The following is a 20983-nucleotide window of genomic DNA, read 5'->3' on the forward strand; positions in this document are numbered from 1 at the left end:
CAAAAAAAAAAAAAAAAAAAAAAAAACTGGATAGATGACTGGGACAGAAAGATAAGTTACTGAGGACATCAATCTGGTGGGAAGAGAAGGACATACCAGACATGGAAAAAGATAACCACAACGTAGAGTGAGCTAAGAAACACAACTGTAAACTACACTGCCAGGAAAAGGTTTCATTCCTTGATTACAATAATAAACTTTTTCTCAGCATATATGGTGAACCAGATATCCTAAGAAACTCTCTGCTAATACACAGCTAAAATGCTGGAAAAAAGTATTTGAGGCTAAGTAGGAGGTTTGCCTGGTATAAGCGAGGCCTTGGATAAAATCTCAAGCAACACACACACACACGCTGTTTCATGTAATATGTTTATCAAGAAACTTACACCAAGAAAGAGCAAAGCTTCCCTTCCATGTCTGAATGACTAGTGACAGTGCCTTATCTGTAGTCTGAAATGAAATACTGGAACAAGGGAACATTTTAACTGAGGACATGGGCACAAGGAGAGAAGGACGTGAGCAATGTAAAGAGAAGGGTATCTCTTATTGATCTAGGGTACCCAGCAATACTACAAATTGAATCTATACAAAATCTGTAAAATAATCCAGTTTTTCTTATTGATGCCCAGAAAATGTGTGCTAAGTTGTTGACCATGAATAATATCATAAATCAGTATAGTAAAAACATTCTATGGAAAAACCAGGAATATTTAAGTATGTTCTAATGGTCTAAGAATTAAATGCTACTGAAAAATTGTTGTTCATTTTGCTGGGTATAATAAATGTTATTGTGGTATGTGAAAATGCCCTTAAATATTTAGAGATGTATGCTGAAGAACTTAGGGATAAAGTGGATTTTCTTACAAATATATTAGCATAGAAAACATAAAACAAATAAAGTAAAATGTTAACATATATAGTATTAAATTTAGGTTGACGAGTGCTTTGGTGGTTTCATTACACAGGTTGAACATCCTGTATCCAAATGCTTAGAGCCAAAGTGTTTCTGATTTTAGATTTCTTTTTTAAAATTCTGAAATACCCACCTGTACATGAGATATTCTGGGAAGGAAATTTAGGTCTAAACATGAAATACATTTATGTTTCAAATACATCTAATGGCAATTTACATAAAAGTTGTCCAGGTTTTGAATATAATCTAAAAATAATTTTACACAATATTTTTAGTTTACCTGTATTTTTCTCTAAAGCACACCACATGAAGGTAGATATGGCATTTTCCCCTTGTGGTATCATGTTGGTGCTCAAAAAGTATCAGATTTTGGAGCATGTTAGATCTTGAATATTTAGATTAGGGATGCTGAATCTATTTCCTCTTTGGGGGGAACTTTTTACAATAAAAGGAAAAAAGGAAAGCACTGATACATTCTAATACCACATACCTTGCTCAGTTCTTTCTTATCCAAATTATCCAGGTGAATTTTGGTCCAATATTTGTCTAGTAAAGTAGCATGACTATTTAGTGGCCGATACCAATTTCCTCCACAGCTTAAAAGCCTACATTTGAAGGTTAAAACAAAAACAAAAACAGATAAACTATGTATTATGTACTTGTACCAATTCCCCCCTTAAAAAAAAAAAAAGTACTAGGGTTGAAGAAAACATTAACAGGGTTCACAGGTTTAGCTCAGTGATAGGGCACTTGCCTACGATGCTCAAGAACACAGATTAGATTCCCAACACCACAAATACACAAAAATCTTGGTCTAGCAAGGTGTTTCACCAAGAAATGAAGATTAATCATACAGTAAATACTGTATAATACTAGTTTCATTCATAACCTTGAAGAAGTTATATAAAGGTAGAATGGTAGTATGAAAACTTCTGCCTTCTGGTTATTATAAAAGATAGACCAAGACTACCTTGTCAGGAGCCATTCTACGTAATTTTGGGGAAACAATTATTTCACAATTATATTATGATTAAGGCTATTTGAGGCCTCAATAAGTCCCGTGATGCTATGATGCTCAAGGGCAAGATTCCATCAGGTGAAGACGTCCTGGTTCTTTGAGAACCCAGTGTTAATACAAAAAGAGAATGGTTTTCATCTGAGGAGGGACAAATTCAGCTTAACTCATCCCACATACCTTTGTAAGAATGTCGTGCTCAAGTCTTAATCAATATAAACCTCTCATTGACCTAAGATCTTCATGGTCATAGGATTATCCACTCTCTGAGGTATCTGATACTTCCTCCAGTGATTTTTAAAATCCTTGTCAATTTAGGATCATCACCACCCTCTAAGTCATCTCCTCTCCTTATGAAACCAATAAACAGTGGCAAGCTCAGGGTGCCTTCATCTTTGCAGCCCATTGATCAGGACCAAAGCTCAACTTCTTCTCCAAGAGACCAGGACTCACTACAGAGGTTCTGGTACTGTCTTCTTCCTGTTCCCTACACTACCTTTTATTTGTTTTTTTGTTTTTCCTCATTGAGTTTATTGGTACATTTTAGGTATACAGTACAGTTACATTCACTATTGGGATCTTGTACCTTTACGTGACAGGTCTTGGTTCTAGTTTTTTCCCCCTTGCCCCTGCCCTTCCTTCACCCTCTCCCCCCTCCCCATTTAAAAACACTTTATTTCCATTTTTTCATTTTCTCAGATTTTTTTCTTTTCCCTTATTCCCTTTCCCCTACCCTTCCCACTTTCCCTACACCTTTAGCCCTCTATCTTTTATTTTAACACTACATTGCCCATGGTTTATTCCTTTTTTTTATGCTTATACTCAGTAAAATTTTTTGTTGTTGATTGTTTTGGTTTTTTGGGTGTGTATGTGGTACTAAGGATTGAATCCAAGACCTTGCACACGCTAACTAAACACTATACTACTGAGCTACATTCTCCAACCCTCATTTTTGTCTTCATAAAAGGCCTCCCTGAGCTATTCAGGCTGGTCTCAAACTTGCAGTCCTCTGGTCTCATCAGTTAAGTCTTTTAATTGCTTGAATCATCTTCACCACAAACATGATAAGCCTAATGGGTATTTACCACATGACAAGTCTTTAATGCAGGTTGCTTCAGTTAATCTTTATACAGACATGATTTAAAGTAGGAATGATCAGCCCATCATACCCACACAGGCAAGATATACACAAGTACTAAATATTAGGATCCAGACTCAGAACTGACAATGGTCTCACTTCTGATTATTTCTGAAAATATGAGAACAAGATATGTTTTCAAGTGGCTACTAACATTTAAGAGAAAAAACTTATAAATCATATTTATTAAAAAATAATCAAAAAGGCGTGGTGGCACACACCTGTAATCCCAGCACTCGGGAGGCTGAGGCAGGAGAATTGCTGTGAGTTCGAGACCAGCCTGGTCTACATAGTGAGTTCCAGGTCAGTCTCAACTACATAGTGAGACCCTGTCTCAAACCTGCCCCACCCCCACCAAATAATCATCATCATCATGGTCATCAAAAATAAAAAAGGTGTATCTGTCATCAGCTCCTACTAACTTTGCTTCAAGTGGGCCCAGAGAAATCTATTCTAGGAATTCGGGACTTAGCATGCAGGCCAATGTGGATGAGGTTGCAGAGCTGGAACAGAAAGGTTAACAGCACATACCTCCTGGTTGCAAAAAACTGAAATCCAGGAGCCACTTTCAGACAGTCACTGCAGCCAGGAATCAAGAGCTCTCCATTTTCCAAGAGAGGAATCAGCACGGAAACCTAAATCACAAAACTCCATTGATAAAGGTGTTAAGACATTAGAAATCACAAAAACAAAGCAATTCTGCCTCCACATGATAGACATATCCTCAGAGGAAACTCCAGTCACCATACAGCAAATTAGGTTCTCACCATACAGGTGAAAATGTCCAAGTCACCTACTCCCCAACACAGCACTTTATTCATCCAACATTCATTGAGTGCCAACTATGGAACAGAACCAAGCAAGTTACCAGATAGAGCCTTTAAAGCCTAGATTCTGGTGGGAAACAAGAGACATGGAAACCACCACACAACAAGATAGGCATGATCTAGGGGTATACAAAGAATCAGAGCAATGATGCTGCCCTAAAAGTAATCTTTTTGCTGAGTCTTGGAAGTATAACTAGGAACCAGGTGTGGTGATCTATAATCCTGCACTCTGGAAGGCAGAGGGAGGAGGATCTCAAATGTGAGTCCAGCCTGGGTAATTCAGCAACTTAGCAAGACTCTATCTCAAAATCTTTTTTTTTGGTACCAGGGATCTAGCACAGGTCCTTTCAAAACTTTTTTTTTTAGAAATGGGAGTGTAGCTCAGAGCAAAAGGCTCTGGGTTTTACCATCAGTACAGTACAGACCCTTAAAAAAAAAACATAAACAGGACTTAGCCACATCCGCTGGAAAACAAATGGTATATATACATTCCACTCAAAAGTAAAAAGGTAGGAATGGTAGCACAGGGCTATAATCCCAGAGACCTGGAACGTTGTGCCAAGAGGAATGCAAGCTGAAGGCCAGCTTGGGCAATTTAGCAAGATCCTGTTTCAAAATAAGAACAGACTGAAGGGGTGTTGGATAGCTCAGTGGTAGAGAGTTTGCCTGGCATGTATAAGGCCCTGAGTTTTCAATCCTTAATACTATTTTTAAAAAATCAAATGCATAAAAATTTATATGCCTAAGAGTATGGTATAAGAAGATTCTATTATGATTGGGAAGGAATGTGTATGGGAAACAGTAGAAAGATAACAGGTTGGACTAGGGATTTTTAGCTCAGTGGTTCCAGCACTGACTTGCAAGCACAAGGACCCGAGTTCGATCCACGGTACCCCTACCCCAAAAGAAAGATAACAGTTTTTTGTTTTTTTTTTTTTTGGTACCGGGGATTGAACTTGGGTCCTTGCGCTTGCAAGGCAGGCCAATGAACCACTGAGCTAAATCCCTGGCCCCAAAAGATAACAGTTTTACAGACAGATAAGTTAAAGGTTTTCTGTGTTGCGTTAAGGACATTGAACATTTTTATGAAAAAAAGTTTCTGAGAAGATTTCAGGCAGAGAAAAAAACTTTAATTTTAGAAAATCCACTATTCAACAATAAGGAAGATAAACTGAAAAGAACCCTGGAAGAAAGGAGGCCAGGAAGGACATTATTTAGGTAATAAAGGCATAATAAATTATTAGGTAAGTAAAATAAGCCCAGTGCTAAGGTAGTGTGGGATAGGAAAGAGGAGACAAAGACATTCAAAAAGGGGTGGAGATGGCAATAAAGGATAGACTAAGGGCCAGGGATGTAGCTCAGGCCTGCCTGGCAAGCTCAAGGCCCTAGCTTGATTCCTGTTACTTAAATAAATAATTGGATGAGCGGCTGGGGATTTAGCTCAGTGGTTCTGGTGACTGCCTTACAAGCGCAAGGACCCAAGTTCTATCCCTGGTTCAAAAAAAAAAAGAATGAGAAAAGAAACAACAGCATCTAAAGTTTGGCTTGGAGACTGTAGAGCAGAAAATGCTATTCTAAGAGCAGACAAGTATCAATTTGAACATCTTAAACTTGCACTGATTATGGGACATCCAAGCTGAGATTTCACAATGGGCACAGTGATCTTGTTATGTTGCCCAGGCTGGCCTAAAAATCATGTGCAACCTCCTGAGTTACTGAGGCAATAAGGACACCAACCCATCAGCCCCAAGTAGAGATAATTTTCAAGCAGGTGAATTAGACACATGGAGTCATCTAGGAGTTATGGCTTCATAGAGGAAGTTTATAATAAAAAGTGAGAAGAGCAGAGGCCAAGGAAGAGGATTCTGAAATATCAGGCACTAATTTTTCTATTTTGAGACAGGGTCTCACTACATAGTTCAGGTTGGCCTTGAACTCACTATGTAGCCCATGCTAGCCTCAAACTCATGATAACCCTCCTGCCTCATACTCCAGAGATCTGGGATTGAAGGTGTGCACCACCACACCTGGCTGATTTTTCTAAGTATAATTACTTCTCACATGGTTAAGAGCTAAAAGGTAAGCCCAAGAGAATGCAGGGGCAACTCAAGGATATTCTAAAAGTTGAAACTAAAGATTACCACCTTAAATGAGATATGTAAAAGTTATATTAAAATGGTAATGTATCAATACTCTGGTTTCCCTTTAGATCGTATAAATTTCACCTTAAAATGACAATGCAAGGTGCTGGGGATGTAGCTCAGTGGCAAAGAACCTGCCGGGCAAGTGCAAGTCCCTGAGTTTAATTCCCGGTATCAAAAAAAAAAAAAAAAAAACCTAAAAAAAAAAAAAAAAAAAAGACCATTAAAAAAAAAGAGGGGTGGGGTGGGAATTGAGCTCAGTGGCACCATGCCTGCCTTGAAAACCCAAGGTCCTGAGTTCAATCCCCCATACCCGAAAGAATTAAAAAAAAAAATGGTAATACATTGAGGCCATAGGTATAGCTGAGTGACAGAACACTTACCCTAGCAAGTATGAGCCATGGTTTCAATCCACACACTATTTTAAATGGAGAGTGGTACTAACTCAAAAATAGACAACATAGGGCCAGGGATTTAGCTCAGTGGTTCCGGCACCTGCCTCGCAAGCACAAGGACCTGAGTTCGATCCCTGGTACCAAAAAAAAAGACAACCTATCCTAATTATACTAATTTCTTTAAGTAAGCAATGTATTTTATTAGTTTTTTTTCCCCCTCAACACACTCCAAAATATAATCTTGTCAGTTTGTTTCAGTATACAGCTGGTAGTCAACTGTTATTAAAGAACCTTCAAGTCTTCAGTAAGTCTTAAAACCTGGCAGAACAGTTGAAGTTAATAATTATATTTACAAAGCATGTGAACCAGCAACTAAGAAAACAAATAGGTATTTCTATAATACAGGACAATGTCTACCAATACTAAGAATATTCAGTATATTAACTTCTAACAATGTTAAAAAAATAAATCTTTTTGTTTCAAGTTTATACTACCCCAGATGCTATATATGCTTAACTCAAAGCGCTAACATTAGATGGCCGGGTATCAAAACAATAGTTATAAATCCCGTGGCTGAGATCAGAAAAACAAACCATAGTTTTACAACTGCAAAAACAAAACCTTGGGATGGAGAACAGATCAACTATTAGCTGAGTTCTAAATACAACACTCAAGGATGCTACCCACTTTTTAAATAAACAGAACTTCATAATAATAATAGTTTAAAATCTTATCAAATGAACCACATGCCCACTAAACAAACAAATGGGTTACAACACAATGATTTGTACAAAATAAAATTTAAAAGTACAAAAATTTTCTGATGTTCATCAAGCACTGCAAAAGAGAAACTAAGAAATTGTCAGTTTTGTCTTTAATCCGGTCACCACAGAAATAAACTCAGCTATGCAAAAGGGATAGATCCCTAAACTCCATCGTGGCTTGGGTGGAGTAACTCCTATGTTCATCTAGCTTCTTTGGTTCTATTTCCAAAATCCATAAAACTAAAGACTTTCCAGATAATGTGATATCTGAAAAAACTGTCTGAAGTAGAGTACTAAAGAAAAAGTCAGGGGGAGGGGTTAACAAATACTCCTAAATAGGTCACACGGCTCCTATTTTAGTTTATTTCAAAGTCTCATAGATAGGAGTCAGCCTCAGATCTGAGTTTCTTAAGAGAACTGAGTTTACCACCATGTAAACTATATCCACTATCAAATTAACTACATCCACTAACTATGAGGCCTTGTCTAGAATTACATTCCCAGAATACTTTCTCATTATCACACTCTAAAATTAACAGGCCAGGGATTAAGCTCACTGGTACCACCACCTGCCTCACAAGCACAAATACCCAACTTCAATCCCTGGTCCCCCCAAAATAAATAAATTAAATTAAATCGATGATATATAGTAACTGTTTAGCCTTTCTTTGTACTTCAGAGTTCCCTAAACTTACAAGTGCACAATTCATTCTCTTATCCAAGAAGGAAAAGTTCATATGCAGTAAATTTACAGATTCAACTTAAAAAAAAAAATTAAAACTCATCTCAGGAAAAATCTGTCCAAAGGAATTCTTAATACTAAAATATACTTTTGGTCATGATTTACAGAATATAAAAAAAACATGAAATGCTCACTAAATGAATTTCATATATAAGTAGTCCTCTTAAAAACCAAAAAACATCCTATTTCTTTCCTTTTTTTTTTTTGGTACGAGGAATCGAACTTGGGACCCTTGCACTCCCAAGGCAGGCAGCAGCACCACTGAGCTAAAATCCCTGGCCCAGCCTGTATCTTTCTTAAATATGACAGAGAGCCACACTATTTCCTTCATTTGTTCTCAGTCTACTATTCCATAGCTGCCACAGCTCAGAAGCATCTGAAACTTCTTGATGTAACGCTAACACAATTAAGATGTTTCCCAGCAGGGCTAATTCTTGGGAAGGCGATAAAACTGGTTACATATTCAACAACACCACAGGTAACAATACACAAATTTTATAGAATCTCTATCAAATGAGAGCCTAGCCAAGTAATCCAAAACCGCAAATCAGATTAGACAGGTAACAGAATGAACTTCCCATAAATTATCAAGTTAAATCAATCACCATGTCATTATTTACAAAATGCTATTTAAAAAAGGAAAGCCTGGAGGGCAAAGTTTTAGAAAGACAACATACCACATCTAATGGGGCATAGTCAATATCCTCCAGAAGGATCCAGTGACCTTTTGTAGCTGCCTGTGTCAGGGTGCCAGGCTGCCACACAAACTCTCCAGGGACATCTGTACAGCGATACATCCCTAACAGCATCTACAGAAAGAGAACAAGGTAATTAGTGAAACCACTCACCTGAAGTGCCCAGGCCACACCCTCTGATTAATTCTTTTAAACTTCAATACAAAAAGTATGCACTTAAGATTTATATAGCTTGCCCTAATAGTCATGAGCAAGAGCTTAGCAAAACCAATCTTTGAATGCCAACATTTATAAGCACGTCAACCCACCAATACTTGCCATTTCTTAAATACCTTACTGTCAGTCTGATCTCCAAGCTGGACTTTAAGAAGTTGAGAAGGTTTTCTTCTGCCTGTTACTGTAGCTAAATATTCAACTAAAGAAGTTTTGCCACATCCTATAGGTCCTTCCAACAACACTGCATTCTGAGAAGCTACTGCCATAGCAAGCATCTGAAGATTCTTGCAGACAGACTCAACCAGCACATATGACTTAAGGGCCACCTCCTGTTCACGTGAAGAACTCTCACTAGCCTAAGGAGACAAATGAGAAACAAAAAGCACATGCATAAGAGTCCTTCCTCTGAAGGATATAAGTTCTGTAATAGTGGCACCACTGAACTTACATAAATCAGAGATAATAAATTAATAACACCAGAACAGGGCCAGGGATTTAGCTTAGCGGTTCAGTGGCCTGCCTTGCAAGCACAAGGCCCCAAGTTCAATCCCTGGGACCAAAAAACAAAACAAAATAAAACAAAACAAAACACCAGAACTATAGTAATAACAGGTATGTTAACCAAATTTGAGATCAGACCATCTCTCTGTTTTAGGGGGAGGTTGGCATATGGGAGCAGATTTTTTTAAACAAGTCTAAGAAAATGTCTACTGAAGTTTAAGAAGCTCGAAGAGATAGCTGACCAACTGGGACAGGGAGGACACAAACTTAACTGTAACTGTTAAGATTTTTATTTGTTTTCGGACCAGGGATTTAGCTCAGTGGCACCATTACCTGTCTTGCAAGAGCAAGGTCCTGAGTTCAATCCCCAGTACCACCAAAAAAAAATTTTTTTTTATTTGTTTTCTTCCTCTCCTTACACTCTAGGACTTTACATCTAAGATTAAGAATGCAAAAAAGGTACACCAGGCATGGTGGTGCACACCTACAATCCCAGCACCTGGAAGGCTGAGGCAAGAGGATCTCTGTGAATTCAAGGCCAGCCAGAACTACACAGCAAGACCTTGCCTCAAAAAAGAGAATGCATGCCTGCAATCCCAAAACTCTGGGAGGCTGAAACAGAAGGACTGCCAAGTTCAAACCCAGGCTGGAAAACTTACCAAGACCCTATTTCAAAACGAAAAATAAAAAAAGACCTGGGGATACAGTTCAGTACAAAGGTCCTAAACTCAATCCCTAGCAGCAATGAATAAATAATAAAACTTTAAAATGAAGGGCCAGAGATTTACCTCAGTGGTGCTGCCACCTGCTTCAAGCCCAAGTGCACCATTACCTGTCTTGCAAGAGCAAGGTCCTGAGTTCAATCCCCAGTACCACCAAAAAAAAATTTTTTTTTATTTGTTTTCTTCCTCTCCTTACACTCTAGGACTTTACATCTAAGATTAAGAATGCAAAAAAGGTACACCAGGCATGGTGGTGCACACCTACAATCCCAGCACCTGGAAGGCTGAGGCAAGAGGATCTCTGTGAATTCAAGGCCAGCCAGAACTACACAGCAAGACCTTGCCTCAAAAAAGAGAATGCATGCCTGCAATCCCAAAACTCTGGGAGGCTGAAACAGAAGGACTGCCAAGTTCAAACCCAGGCTGGAAAACTTACCAAGACCCTATTTCAAAACGAAAAATAAAAAAAGACCTGGGGATACAGTTCAGTACAAAGGTCCTAAACTCAATCCCTAGCAGCAATGAATAAATAATAAAACTTTAAAATGAAGGGCCAGAGATTTACCTCAGTGGTGCTGCCACCTGCTTCACAAGCCCAAGGTCCTGAGTTCAATCCCTAGTACCAAAAAAAAAAAAAAAAAATTAAAATGCAGCAATGCCACAGCTGGAACAGTAGCTCAGTGGGAGTATGATGAGCTCAGCAAGTGTAAGGCCCTGGGCTGGATCCAACACACACCCAAAAATAGAAAATATACATTTATGAGACAACAGGGGAAATAGGAGAGATTATAAAATTGTTAGATTTTCTTTTCAGTTACAGTACATATTGAGAGTAGGGCACAATGGATCATACCTTTAATCCAGCAATCTGGGAGGTTGAAGCAGAACTGTAAATTTAAGCTCAGCTTGAGAAACTTGGCCACTCAGGGAGACTGTGTCTCAAAATTTTAAAAAAGGGTAGTAGGGATATAGCTTAGTACAAAGCCCTTAAAGAAAACAGAGGAAAAGAAATAGAAGTATTGGGGAGAACAGGCTTCTTCTTTCAGCGATATGTTCTAAAATAATCTGGGGGGCATAATATTAAGAACTGTCTATTTCTCTCTCTTCCTCTGGGGATATTCTCTTTGCTTCCTGGCCCTGATGAGGTAGGCAGCTTTCCTCCACCATGCCCCTCACCATCATGTAAAAGCCCAGAACTATGAGTTAAAATAAACCCTTCTTCCCTTAAATTCTATGTCAGGTTTTCTGTTCCAGCAACAAAAGGTGATACCTGCAATTTGCTTGAAAATAATATAGTGTGGGAAAATTGTGCAGAAATATAACTGACATGAACTGACTATTATTGAAACTAGGTGGTAAGAGACACGGGGATTCATTACACCATCCTTTCTACTTTGGAATATATTTGACATTTTCCATAACAAAAGTTAAAAATGATAATAGCACATTCGACATGTCAAATGAAGTTTTGGTTTTGCAAGATGAGAAGGTACTAGATTGGTTGCAAAAAAATATGAATATTCTTAAGTATAATCTTAGAAATGTTAAGAAGGTAAATGTTAAATGTATGTTACCACAATTAAAAAGCTCCTAAAGCAAAAAAAAAAAAAAAAAAAAAAAAAAAAAGAGGAGCAGTAGCCCATTTCTATAATCTCAATCCTGTAATACCTAATGAGGTTGAGCAAGGGGGAATCATAACTTTCAGGCCAACCTGGGTAACTTAGCAAAACCCTGCTTCAAAAATTAGATGGATGAGCTGGGCGTGGTGGCACACGCCTGTAATCCCAGCACTCAGGAGGCTGAAGCAGGAGGATCGCTGTGAGTTTGAGACCAGCCTGGGCTACACAGTGAGTTCCAGGTCAGGCTCAACTACATAGTGAGACTCTGTCTCAAAAAAAAAAAAAAAAATTAGATGGATGAATGAATCAATAGATAGACAGACAGGCAGGCAGGCAGGCAGACCGATAGATAAGATAGACGTGGCTGGGAAATGTAACTCAGTGGTAGAATGAGCCTGGGCTAATTCTCAGTACAATATACACACAAAAGAAGTTAAATAATAATAAAGCACCTATTATATATGAGGGAAAGAACTCTCAGAAAAACTGGAATAATTAGTAACCTTTTATTTTTACTTTTCGGTGTTGGAGATTGAAACCAGGGCCCTGCTCTATCACTGAACAACCCCAGCCCTGTTAATACTCTTAAGGAGTTGTAACTTCTCAAACATGGCTAAGGCCCTAAAAGATATGCGCTGACTGCTGAGTGTGGTGGCGCATGCCTGTAATTCCAGAGCTTGAAAGGCTGAGGCAGGAGAATCACCATGAGGTTCAAGGCCAGACTGCAATACAAAGTGAGACCATGTCTCAAAAAAGAAACAAAGAGCTATGTGATGACAAAACGGAAAATCTAGGAGTAGAAGCTCAAAGTTTCCTCAGGGTTATCTCCCTTAGCAATTTAGCAGGCAACCTGGGACATTCTGCACTTCTGCCCTGGTGGCTCCATTGCAACTCAACACCAGGCTCTTTCCAACCAGAATCCTTCTTTATGGCCCAAACTTAATCTGTTAGGAGAGTGATTACAAGATAGGGCAGTGGGGGAGCCAGGAGGTGAAGAGTATGGGAATGAGAGGGCTGAGTCATAGTGACTAAAATGAAACCCAAAGGGCATAGTAGGTGCTGGTTTTACGGTACCAGTTATACTAACTTTTGACATACTACACTAAATACTTATGGTATAAACTTTCACACACATATCTTTTTTTTTTTTTTTGTACAGAGGATCGAACTCGGTTCCCTGAGCTTACAAAGCAGGAGGCGGAACCACTGAGCTAAATCCCAGCTCACACAAATATCTTATTTTAGTATGTCTTCCCTTGTTTTAATGCTACTTCCCAGAAACAAACTGATGGCTTACATGACCTGGGACTTGTTGAAAGGAGGAGATGCATCTGACTATCAAGGTGACAACTGACTAAAAACTGCTAAAAAAAGACTTGATTCCAAGTGGTTCCAGATATATGATTTGTAATCCTATGTAAGTGAGTGAGCTTTTCTGGAAAGGTCATTTCATATGGCAGCAGAAGATTTATGAAAGTATTTGCTCACATTTTTTTTATTTCTGTGTTGCTAGAGACTGAGTCCAGGGTTTTGCACATGTACTAGGCAATTCATTGCCCAGTAAGCTCTAACTCCAACCTTTTTTGTTATTGAGATGAAGCTCAGTGTTGCTCAGGCCAGCCTCAAGCCTCAAACTCCTGGCTCAAGAAATCCCTCTGCCTCAGCCTCCTGAGTAGCTGAAATGGCAGGTATGTGTTACTGTGCCCGGCTTAGAGGTTTGCTAAAGTTAAAGGCATCACACAAGCACCATTAAACAGAGATGAAGGGAATACCAGGAAGGAGGCCCACGCTAAATTTCTCTTAATTCTCCTTGAACATTTTCAAAACAACAGCAATTTAGCAAACTCACCTTGACTCAAAACTAATTCAGAGTCAAACCAAGGAAAGGGTACACTTAGTGTTTAAGAAGAGAGGGAGCACACCCTTATTTATACCATCATACCTGCTCTCCAGAAGCTGGCTGCTGCCTGGGCAACACCACCCCACAGACAGCTGTAACCCTGGAGGAGAGGTCAGCGGAAACAAGGTGTCCTTGTAAGTACTGTAGCTCATTTTCCTTGTGCCAAAGGGAAGCTTCGGGATTGGCCAAAAGCAAGGCCTTCTCCAAGTCCTGTAACTGGGCCTCTTCCAATAATCTGAGGGAAAAAAGTCTTATCAATTACTGAACAGAAAAGGCACAGGCAAGACTTTCAGGAAATCTGCACTTACCTCAAACGGAAATGAATCAATTCATCACTACTAAAAATCTTCTTAAGAAAGGATAACTTGTGTTCTTCACTCATACAGGTAATCAAAGCAAGACAATTGGCTGTGTACCTGGAGAAAAGGAAGTATGCAAATTCAACTTATGTGCAGCTGATTATTAGAAAAAGAGGAAACATTATCACAACACATTTAAGAATAAAAAATACAAACCAGGCATGATGAATTCACTTAAATGTGAAAAAAGGTGGAGCTACACTCAAAGCACCTCACTTTTTTTCTGAAGTGACACAGGACTGAGCAGAGGGAAGTAAGAATTCAAAAGCCATAAGAAAAAAATAACAAATTTAAATTTTTTTCTCCCTTCACACACCCCTTCTACCACCCCCACACTAGAAGCACAGGAAATGTCCAACAACTACATACCAGCGGACCAAGGTATCGTGGCTTCTCAGGAGAGGGACACACACACTCCAATCCCAGAGTTCCCGGAACACAGACTGCTCTTGCTGTAAAAACTTGTAGGCAGCTTCCATTAGGTCCCGAAGTTTCATCCTCCTGCGCCCATAGCGAACTGGATTAGCATCTGAGCTCTCTAGGAAGAGTCTCTGAAAGACTGGAGAAGTATCTCTGAAATACCTCAGGGCAAACCTTCAGAAGAAAAGATTGTTCTCAATGGTTGAAATATCCAAGTATCCATCTGTATTCAGACAGGACTGCAAATCATAATACAAATCCCAAGGTTCTGAGAACACAGGGAGAAAAATGTTCAGGCCCTTAATCCTAAGAATGTAACCCATTCAAGTTCAGAACCAGCCTGCATGGTGAGGTCAAGGCCAGCTAGGACTATACAGTGAGACCTTGTCTAAAAACCCCAAAGTTTGGGAACCAGGACAATAACATCATATGTAATTCAGAGGATATTAATAAAAATAATTGATTACCTACAAAGCAGAAAGATTTACCACAGTTTACTGTTGAAAGTGTACTCACTTCCAACAAACATTTATTGAATTCTCACTATGAGCCATACACTATAGCTGAATGAAAACCAAGGAAAGGCTAAGGCTCAGCAGCAATGCACCTGCCTGGTAAGTGCAGGTCCTGAGTTCAAACCCCAGTACAAGGAAAAAAAAAAAGACAAGGCGAGGGGAGGGGAGGGGAGGACAGGAAAGGAGAGAAATTGTGTTCCTAAGCTCCTGGATACTCTGTAGAGAGCATCACATTGCTACTAAAAATATGTATTATGAACCCTCGCTTAAAAAAACAGGGGGGGGGGATCAACAGAAGAAAAACTGAAAAACCCATAAATTAATGGATATTAAACATACACAGACAATAAGTCAAAGAATATATCACAGGAGAAAATGAGAAATACCTTGCAATAAATGAAAATAAAACCACAATACCAAAACTTATGGACACAATAAAAACAGTACAAATAGGGACGCTTATACCTATATTCACTATAAAAGAAGAAAGACCTTAAGATAGTAACCTTTCTTTACATTTCAAAGAACTACCGAAAAAACCAAGCATTGGGCCAAGGATTTAACTCAGTGGTTACGCGTGTGCCTCGCAAGCACAAGGACCCACGTTTGATCCCTGATACCAAAAAAAAAAATTGTAAAAAAACTAAGCATTAAGTTAACAGAGAGGAGAAAATAATGTTTACAGCAGAGACTACTGAGAGAACAGGAAAAGCCAATGAAAGTAAGACTTGGATTGTTTTTTGTTTTATTGTTGCTTTGAAACAGGGTTCCCTGAGGTAGCCCAGGCTTGCTTTAAATTTGTGATCCTCTTGTGTGGAACTACAGAAATGTGTCACCACATCCAGCAAGAGGTTTTCTAAAAGATCAACAAAACTGTAAATACTTAATTAAGAATCAAAGAAAACTCAAAGAACTAAAATCAGAAATGAGGCCAGGGATTTAGCTCAGTGGGTCCTCTGCCTAACTCGAAAGCATAAGGTTCCAAGTTCAATCCCAGGCAACCCCCCCAAAAAAAACAAAAGACAAAACAAAATCAGAAACGAGGCAGGGTCTCATTATATAGTTCAGGCTGGCCTTGAGCTCACTCTGTAGTCCAGACTGGCCTCGAACTTACAGCGATCCTCCTGCCTCAGCCTCCCAAGCAAGTGCTGGGATTACAGGCATGTGCCACCATGCCCAGCTTGGTAATATTGCCTTAAGGAGAAATGTGAAGAACAGAACTGTTACTCACAGGAGGACATCAGGATGGCTACCAATAAGCTTGCTCATGGACACACAGAGACGTTCATGCAAATCATGGTTGACTTGCCCTCCAGTTTTAATGGCTTCAGCATTCCTTTCCAACAAATCCAAAAGGAAAGGGCGCAGCTGGCGGCCAAGCAGCACAGTACAGTCTTTATCCAGTAGCAATTGTGCTAAAATACTCAGGATACACTGGCGATCTTGAGGTGTCCACACCTTGAGAGGCAAAACAAAACATCTATGTAAACAGTACCAATAGACCCGTGCCTATAATCTCACACTCAGGAGACTGGAAAATCACAAATACAGGGTCTGGTAGAGCTTGTGATTAGCATGTGGGAGGCCCTGGGCTAAATCGCCAACAGCAAAACTACACATATATACATACATACATACATACATACATCCTGCAAATGAATGAATTTATCAGCCTCTAATAAACAAAATATTTGAGTACAGTGGCACATGCTTGTAACACCAGCCCTAAAAAGGGAAATTCAAGCAGGAAGATTGCAAGTTCAAGTCCCGACTGGCCAATTTAGCAAGACCCCATCTGAGAATAAAAATTTTAAAAAGTTCCTAGTGATGTAGCTCAGTGGGAAGACCCTAGGTTCAAACCCAAATTAAAAATTAAAAGAGATTCAAAGTAGACACTTACACTTTAGGGCGGGTGTGGTGGCACATGCCTGTAATCCCAGCACTCAGGAGGCTGAGACAGGAGGATCACTGTGAGCTCAAGACCAGCCTGGGCTACATAGTGAGTTCCAGGTCAGTTTCAACTACATAGTGAGACCCTGTCTCAAAAAAAAAAAAAAAAAAAAAAAAAACAAAAGACACCTACACTTTGATATATAAGATGAAGAAAAGTATAAACTATAATGCCTGGGCTCAAAACATGCACAAGCATAAAAAGGAAAACTGAAAAGTATGTAATAGATCTCATACAAAAAAAAAAAAAAAAAAAAGATCTCATACACCCCTAGTATGTGTATAGGTCTGCACAACTCTCTTCAGGTGGTGAGAAGAGGTTGAAACTAGCAAAGTGGACATGCCTTCTGACCCAGCAAGTTCAGTGCTATGAATTCATCCTAAGCAGTTTCACACTGAACAGTTTTAACTCTAAGAGTGTACCCTAAATCCAAGCTGAATACCATACATATGTGAAAATATGACAATTGTTATTCTTTGCATCAAACCCAGGGCCTCAGCATGGGTGGGCAAGCACTCTACCCTTGATCAATACCCCAACCTGTTTCCAAAATTATCACTAATAAAACAAAAAAATAAAATAAATTTACCACTCAAAAGGAGGTCACCATGGGCCAGGGATTTAGCTCAGAGTTTCTGCCACCTGCCTCACAAGCCCAAGGTCCCAAGTTCAATCCCCAGTACCAAAAAAAAAGGGGGGGGGGTCACCTTGGGCCAGGGATATAGTTCAGTGGTACTGTGCCTGCCTCACAAGTGCAAGTCATGAGTTTGATTCCTGGTACAAAAAATAAAAAAGTAGGAATGACCAGGCATGTAGCTCAGTGGCACTGTATCTGCCTGGCAAGGGTAAGGTGTTGAGTTCAATCCCTGGTACCAGGAAAAAAAGTCACCTTACTTCTGAGCTCTTACAAGGTTTCCCAAATTAGAGTATTTTCTCCCTAAAGTATGTTTCCAAACAAAGCACTAACTGGGGAAAAGATGTTACCTTAAAATAATCACTATCATGTACTTCTACCAGCTATAAAAAGCCAATAATAGAAGGATCCCATAAAAAGTCACAGAAATTTAATAGACTTGGTCATGACTTGTAGGGGTATGACCCTCGAGTTTTTCTTTTCTTTTTTTTTGGTATCAGGGATTGAACTTAGGTCATTACACTTGCAAGGCAGGCGGCACAACCACTGAGCTAAATCCCCTACCCTCAAGTTTTTCAACTGCTGAATGTCACTTACAAACAAGCTCTAGGTATTTTTTTTAAAATATGATCTGTGAATGTACTGTACAGAATACATATCTACAAAATTAATGAAAACCCACCATCCCAGATCCATTCCAAAAATGGATTTGTAGACAAAGAACATCTTTTTATCTTTCAGAAAACATCTAATTAATTTTTTCTTCAAAAAACAATCTGGGCAGGGTGTGCTGATACATGTATTCTCAGCATTTGGGAGGCTGAAGCAGGAGGATCTGAGTTCAAGGTAAGCCTGGACTACATAGTAAGGCTGGGTCTAAAAACACCAAACAAAAAAGAATGTGGAAAGTTACATTAACAAAAACAGAAATTCAACTGGGCAAAGGAGGGCATGCCTGTAATCCTAGTTACAAGGGAAAATGAGGATGGCAGGTTAGCTAGCTATATCAAATGAATTTTTGACTTAAGGTATTTCCAACTTACAGTGGATTTACCAGGACGTAACCCATTATAAACTGGGGAATATCTATGTATCAAAATATTAACACAGGTACTCTGAGTAAATTTTTTTAACTTGTTCTTAGTTTTCCCCAGCACTGCCACTAACAAGTATCACAAACTGAGTGGCTTAAAGCAACAGAAAAGTATTGTCACATCTGGAGTCTAAAAGTCTGAAATCAAGGTACTGGTAGAAACATGTGTCCTCTGAAATCTGTAAGGGGAAAAAAAAAATCATTCTTCCTTGCCTCTTCCTAGCTTCTAGTAGCAGCTGTCAATCCTTGGTGTTCCAGCTGCACCACTAGGATCTCAGTATCTGTCATTCCTACATGGCCATCATCTTTCTTTCTTTTTCTAATAAGGTCAACAGTCATAATGAATTAGATCTAAAATATCCCCCACAAGTCTCACATGTTTGGAAGTATGGCAGCACCATACTCGTCAGTGGAATCATCCATTAATGAGTTCAGCACTGAATGTGCTGTTAGAAGGTAGGGACTGGTTGGGGGTGGTCACTGGGGGTGTGACCTGGCAAAGTGTAATGCATTCTTGCCCCTGCTCCTCTATCTCCCACTGCTTCCCGGCTGCAATGGATCGGATAGCTTTTCCTCTTTGCTGCAAGGGAGCTGCCAGAGAGGAGCTGGCCAACCGCACCTGGGAACTGTGGACATGTAACCTCTCTGTTGGGGGAGGGGACCACAACAGAGACAAAGATAAGACTGCCTAAGCTCCCAGTCGCACAGGTCCTCTGGTGTTGCACTTGCTGTTATCCTAACCAGGACTAGGAGCATCTAGGAGGGACCTTTGGTATGGACGGATGAGACCAAACGTAGAATGCTGTCCCCTACTGCCACCCCACAGTTAAGATGAATACAAAATGAAGCAAAGGAACAAGGGCCTTTTCTGGCACTGCCTTTTTATTTGTTTGTAGGTATGTATGAACATATGTATGTATTTGAGGCAGATGGGGATTGAACCCAAGGCTTCCACATGGATCAACATCTCCAGCTCCCTCTCTTTCTTTCAGCATGGTCTTGCTAAGTCACTAAGTTGTCCAGGCTGTGCTTGAACTTGTGAATGACATGAAATTCACTCCGTTTGTCCTCCTGGGAAGGCCAAAACTGGAGTCCCAGGAGGCTCAGGCAGCACTGCTTGGAGAAAGACAGATGGAGAAAGGAAGCACAGGGGACTTGGAGGGGCTGTGTCGATACGACAGAATGATGATAGAGAATGTGAGCCCTCTTGTGAACTCTGGATGGGGGTGGTGAGTCTGTTTAGTGTGTTTTCATGTGATTTCTGACCCCCACAGTGAGTGCTTCTGCTCCCCTCGTGGGGACATGGAACCAATGACAACTCACGGAGCACCAATTCAATGGGGAAGAAAATTCTGTTCTTGGCCAAGAATGAGAGAAGTAGGAGGGAGTTAATATTTACAAACACAGGAGATTTTGGGCCCAGGAGGGAAGATGGGGAGAAGGGAGGGAGGAAGAGAGGGCCTCACTGGGAGGTGACTGAGGTAGGGAAAAAGGAAGTGGGGGGTGCTTAATGGGGGGAAAATATTCAAGTCTTTTCAGGTAATGGAACAGAAGTTTTCTGGGAATCTGGGCAGAGCCTCTCTTGTTCCAGTTCTTTCTGGTCATTATCTTTGCAACCATCAACTGTCATGGCTGGCTGAAGAGCAGCGTGTAGTGGCCAGCAGACAGGGATTCTGAGGGGTAAAGGGTGATCTGGGTCACACTGGTGCCCATCTTTGATTCAAATGTCTTCACCAACCCTCCCCAACAGGAATCTCTGGCTCACCAGCTTCCCACACTCAGAGAAGAACAAGATTAGTGCAGAGTAGAAATACAGCTAGGTCCAGGAGGCAGGAAGATATTTAGGTGGGTGGGGTGACAGTGACTCGTGGACCACTCTGTCGTGTGTGTGTGTGTGTGTGTGTGTGTGTGTGTGTGTGTGTGTGTGTGTGTGTGTGAACTGTCGGTGTAACCAGGGACCTGGAAGGACTGTGTACCTTCTTCTCAAAGTTGCTATAAACCTAAAGCTGTTCAAGAAAATAAGGCCGGAGATTTAGCTCAGTGGTTCCACCGCCTGCCTTGCAAGCACAAAGACTGGAATTCAATCCCCGGTACCCCAAAAAAAAAAGAAAGAAAAAAAGAAAAGAAAAGAAATGTATTTCCAATAATAATCACCAGGTGTGATTGTGCATGCCTGTAATCCCAGCACTCAGGAGGCTGAGGCCAAGAGGCCAGTCTGTGGTACATAGTGAGTTCAGAGCCAGCCTGAACTACAAAGTGAAACCTTGTCTCAAAAAACCAAAAACAGAGCCAGGAATTTAGGTCAGTTGTGCAACCACCTGCCTCAAAAGTGCAAGGTCCTGAGTTTGATCCCCAGTACCAAAAACAAAAATGAAAAAAAAGTAGCACAGTGACCCTTAACTTTATTCCTAGCTACTCAGGAG

At 40.0% G+C, this 20983-nt stretch overlaps 1 protein-coding gene across 6 annotated transcripts in view; it reads right to left on the minus strand.

Moving 5' to 3' along the window:
* Nucleotides 1–20983, minus strand: part of Mdn1 (midasin AAA ATPase 1) — a 160629-nt gene that overhangs the window by 132000 nt on the left and 7646 nt on the right. For all 6 annotated transcript variants that reach the window (XM_010633238.3, XM_019208824.2, XM_010633237.3 and 3 more), the window contains exons 2-10: nt 16114–16340; nt 14317–14541; nt 13897–14004; nt 13631–13823; nt 10635–10685; nt 8963–9202; nt 8613–8744; nt 3598–3701; nt 1404–1518 (exon numbers count right to left, since the gene is read on the minus strand). In XM_010633238.3, the coding sequence (XP_010631540.1) occupies nt 1404–1518; nt 3598–3701; nt 8613–8744; nt 8963–9202; nt 10635–10685; nt 13631–13823; nt 13897–14004; nt 14317–14541; nt 16114–16340 (1395 nt within the window). The remainder of the gene's footprint in view (nt 1–1403; nt 1519–3597; nt 3702–8612; nt 8745–8962; nt 9203–10634; nt 10686–13630; nt 13824–13896; nt 14005–14316; nt 14542–16113; nt 16341–20983) is intronic.

This window comes from Fukomys damarensis, unplaced genomic scaffold (genome assembly GCF_012274545.1).
Source record: "Fukomys damarensis isolate Sample0158 unplaced genomic scaffold, DMR_v1.0_HiC HiC_scaffold_14, whole genome shotgun sequence".
NCBI lineage: Eukaryota > Metazoa > Chordata > Mammalia > Rodentia > Bathyergidae > Fukomys > Fukomys damarensis.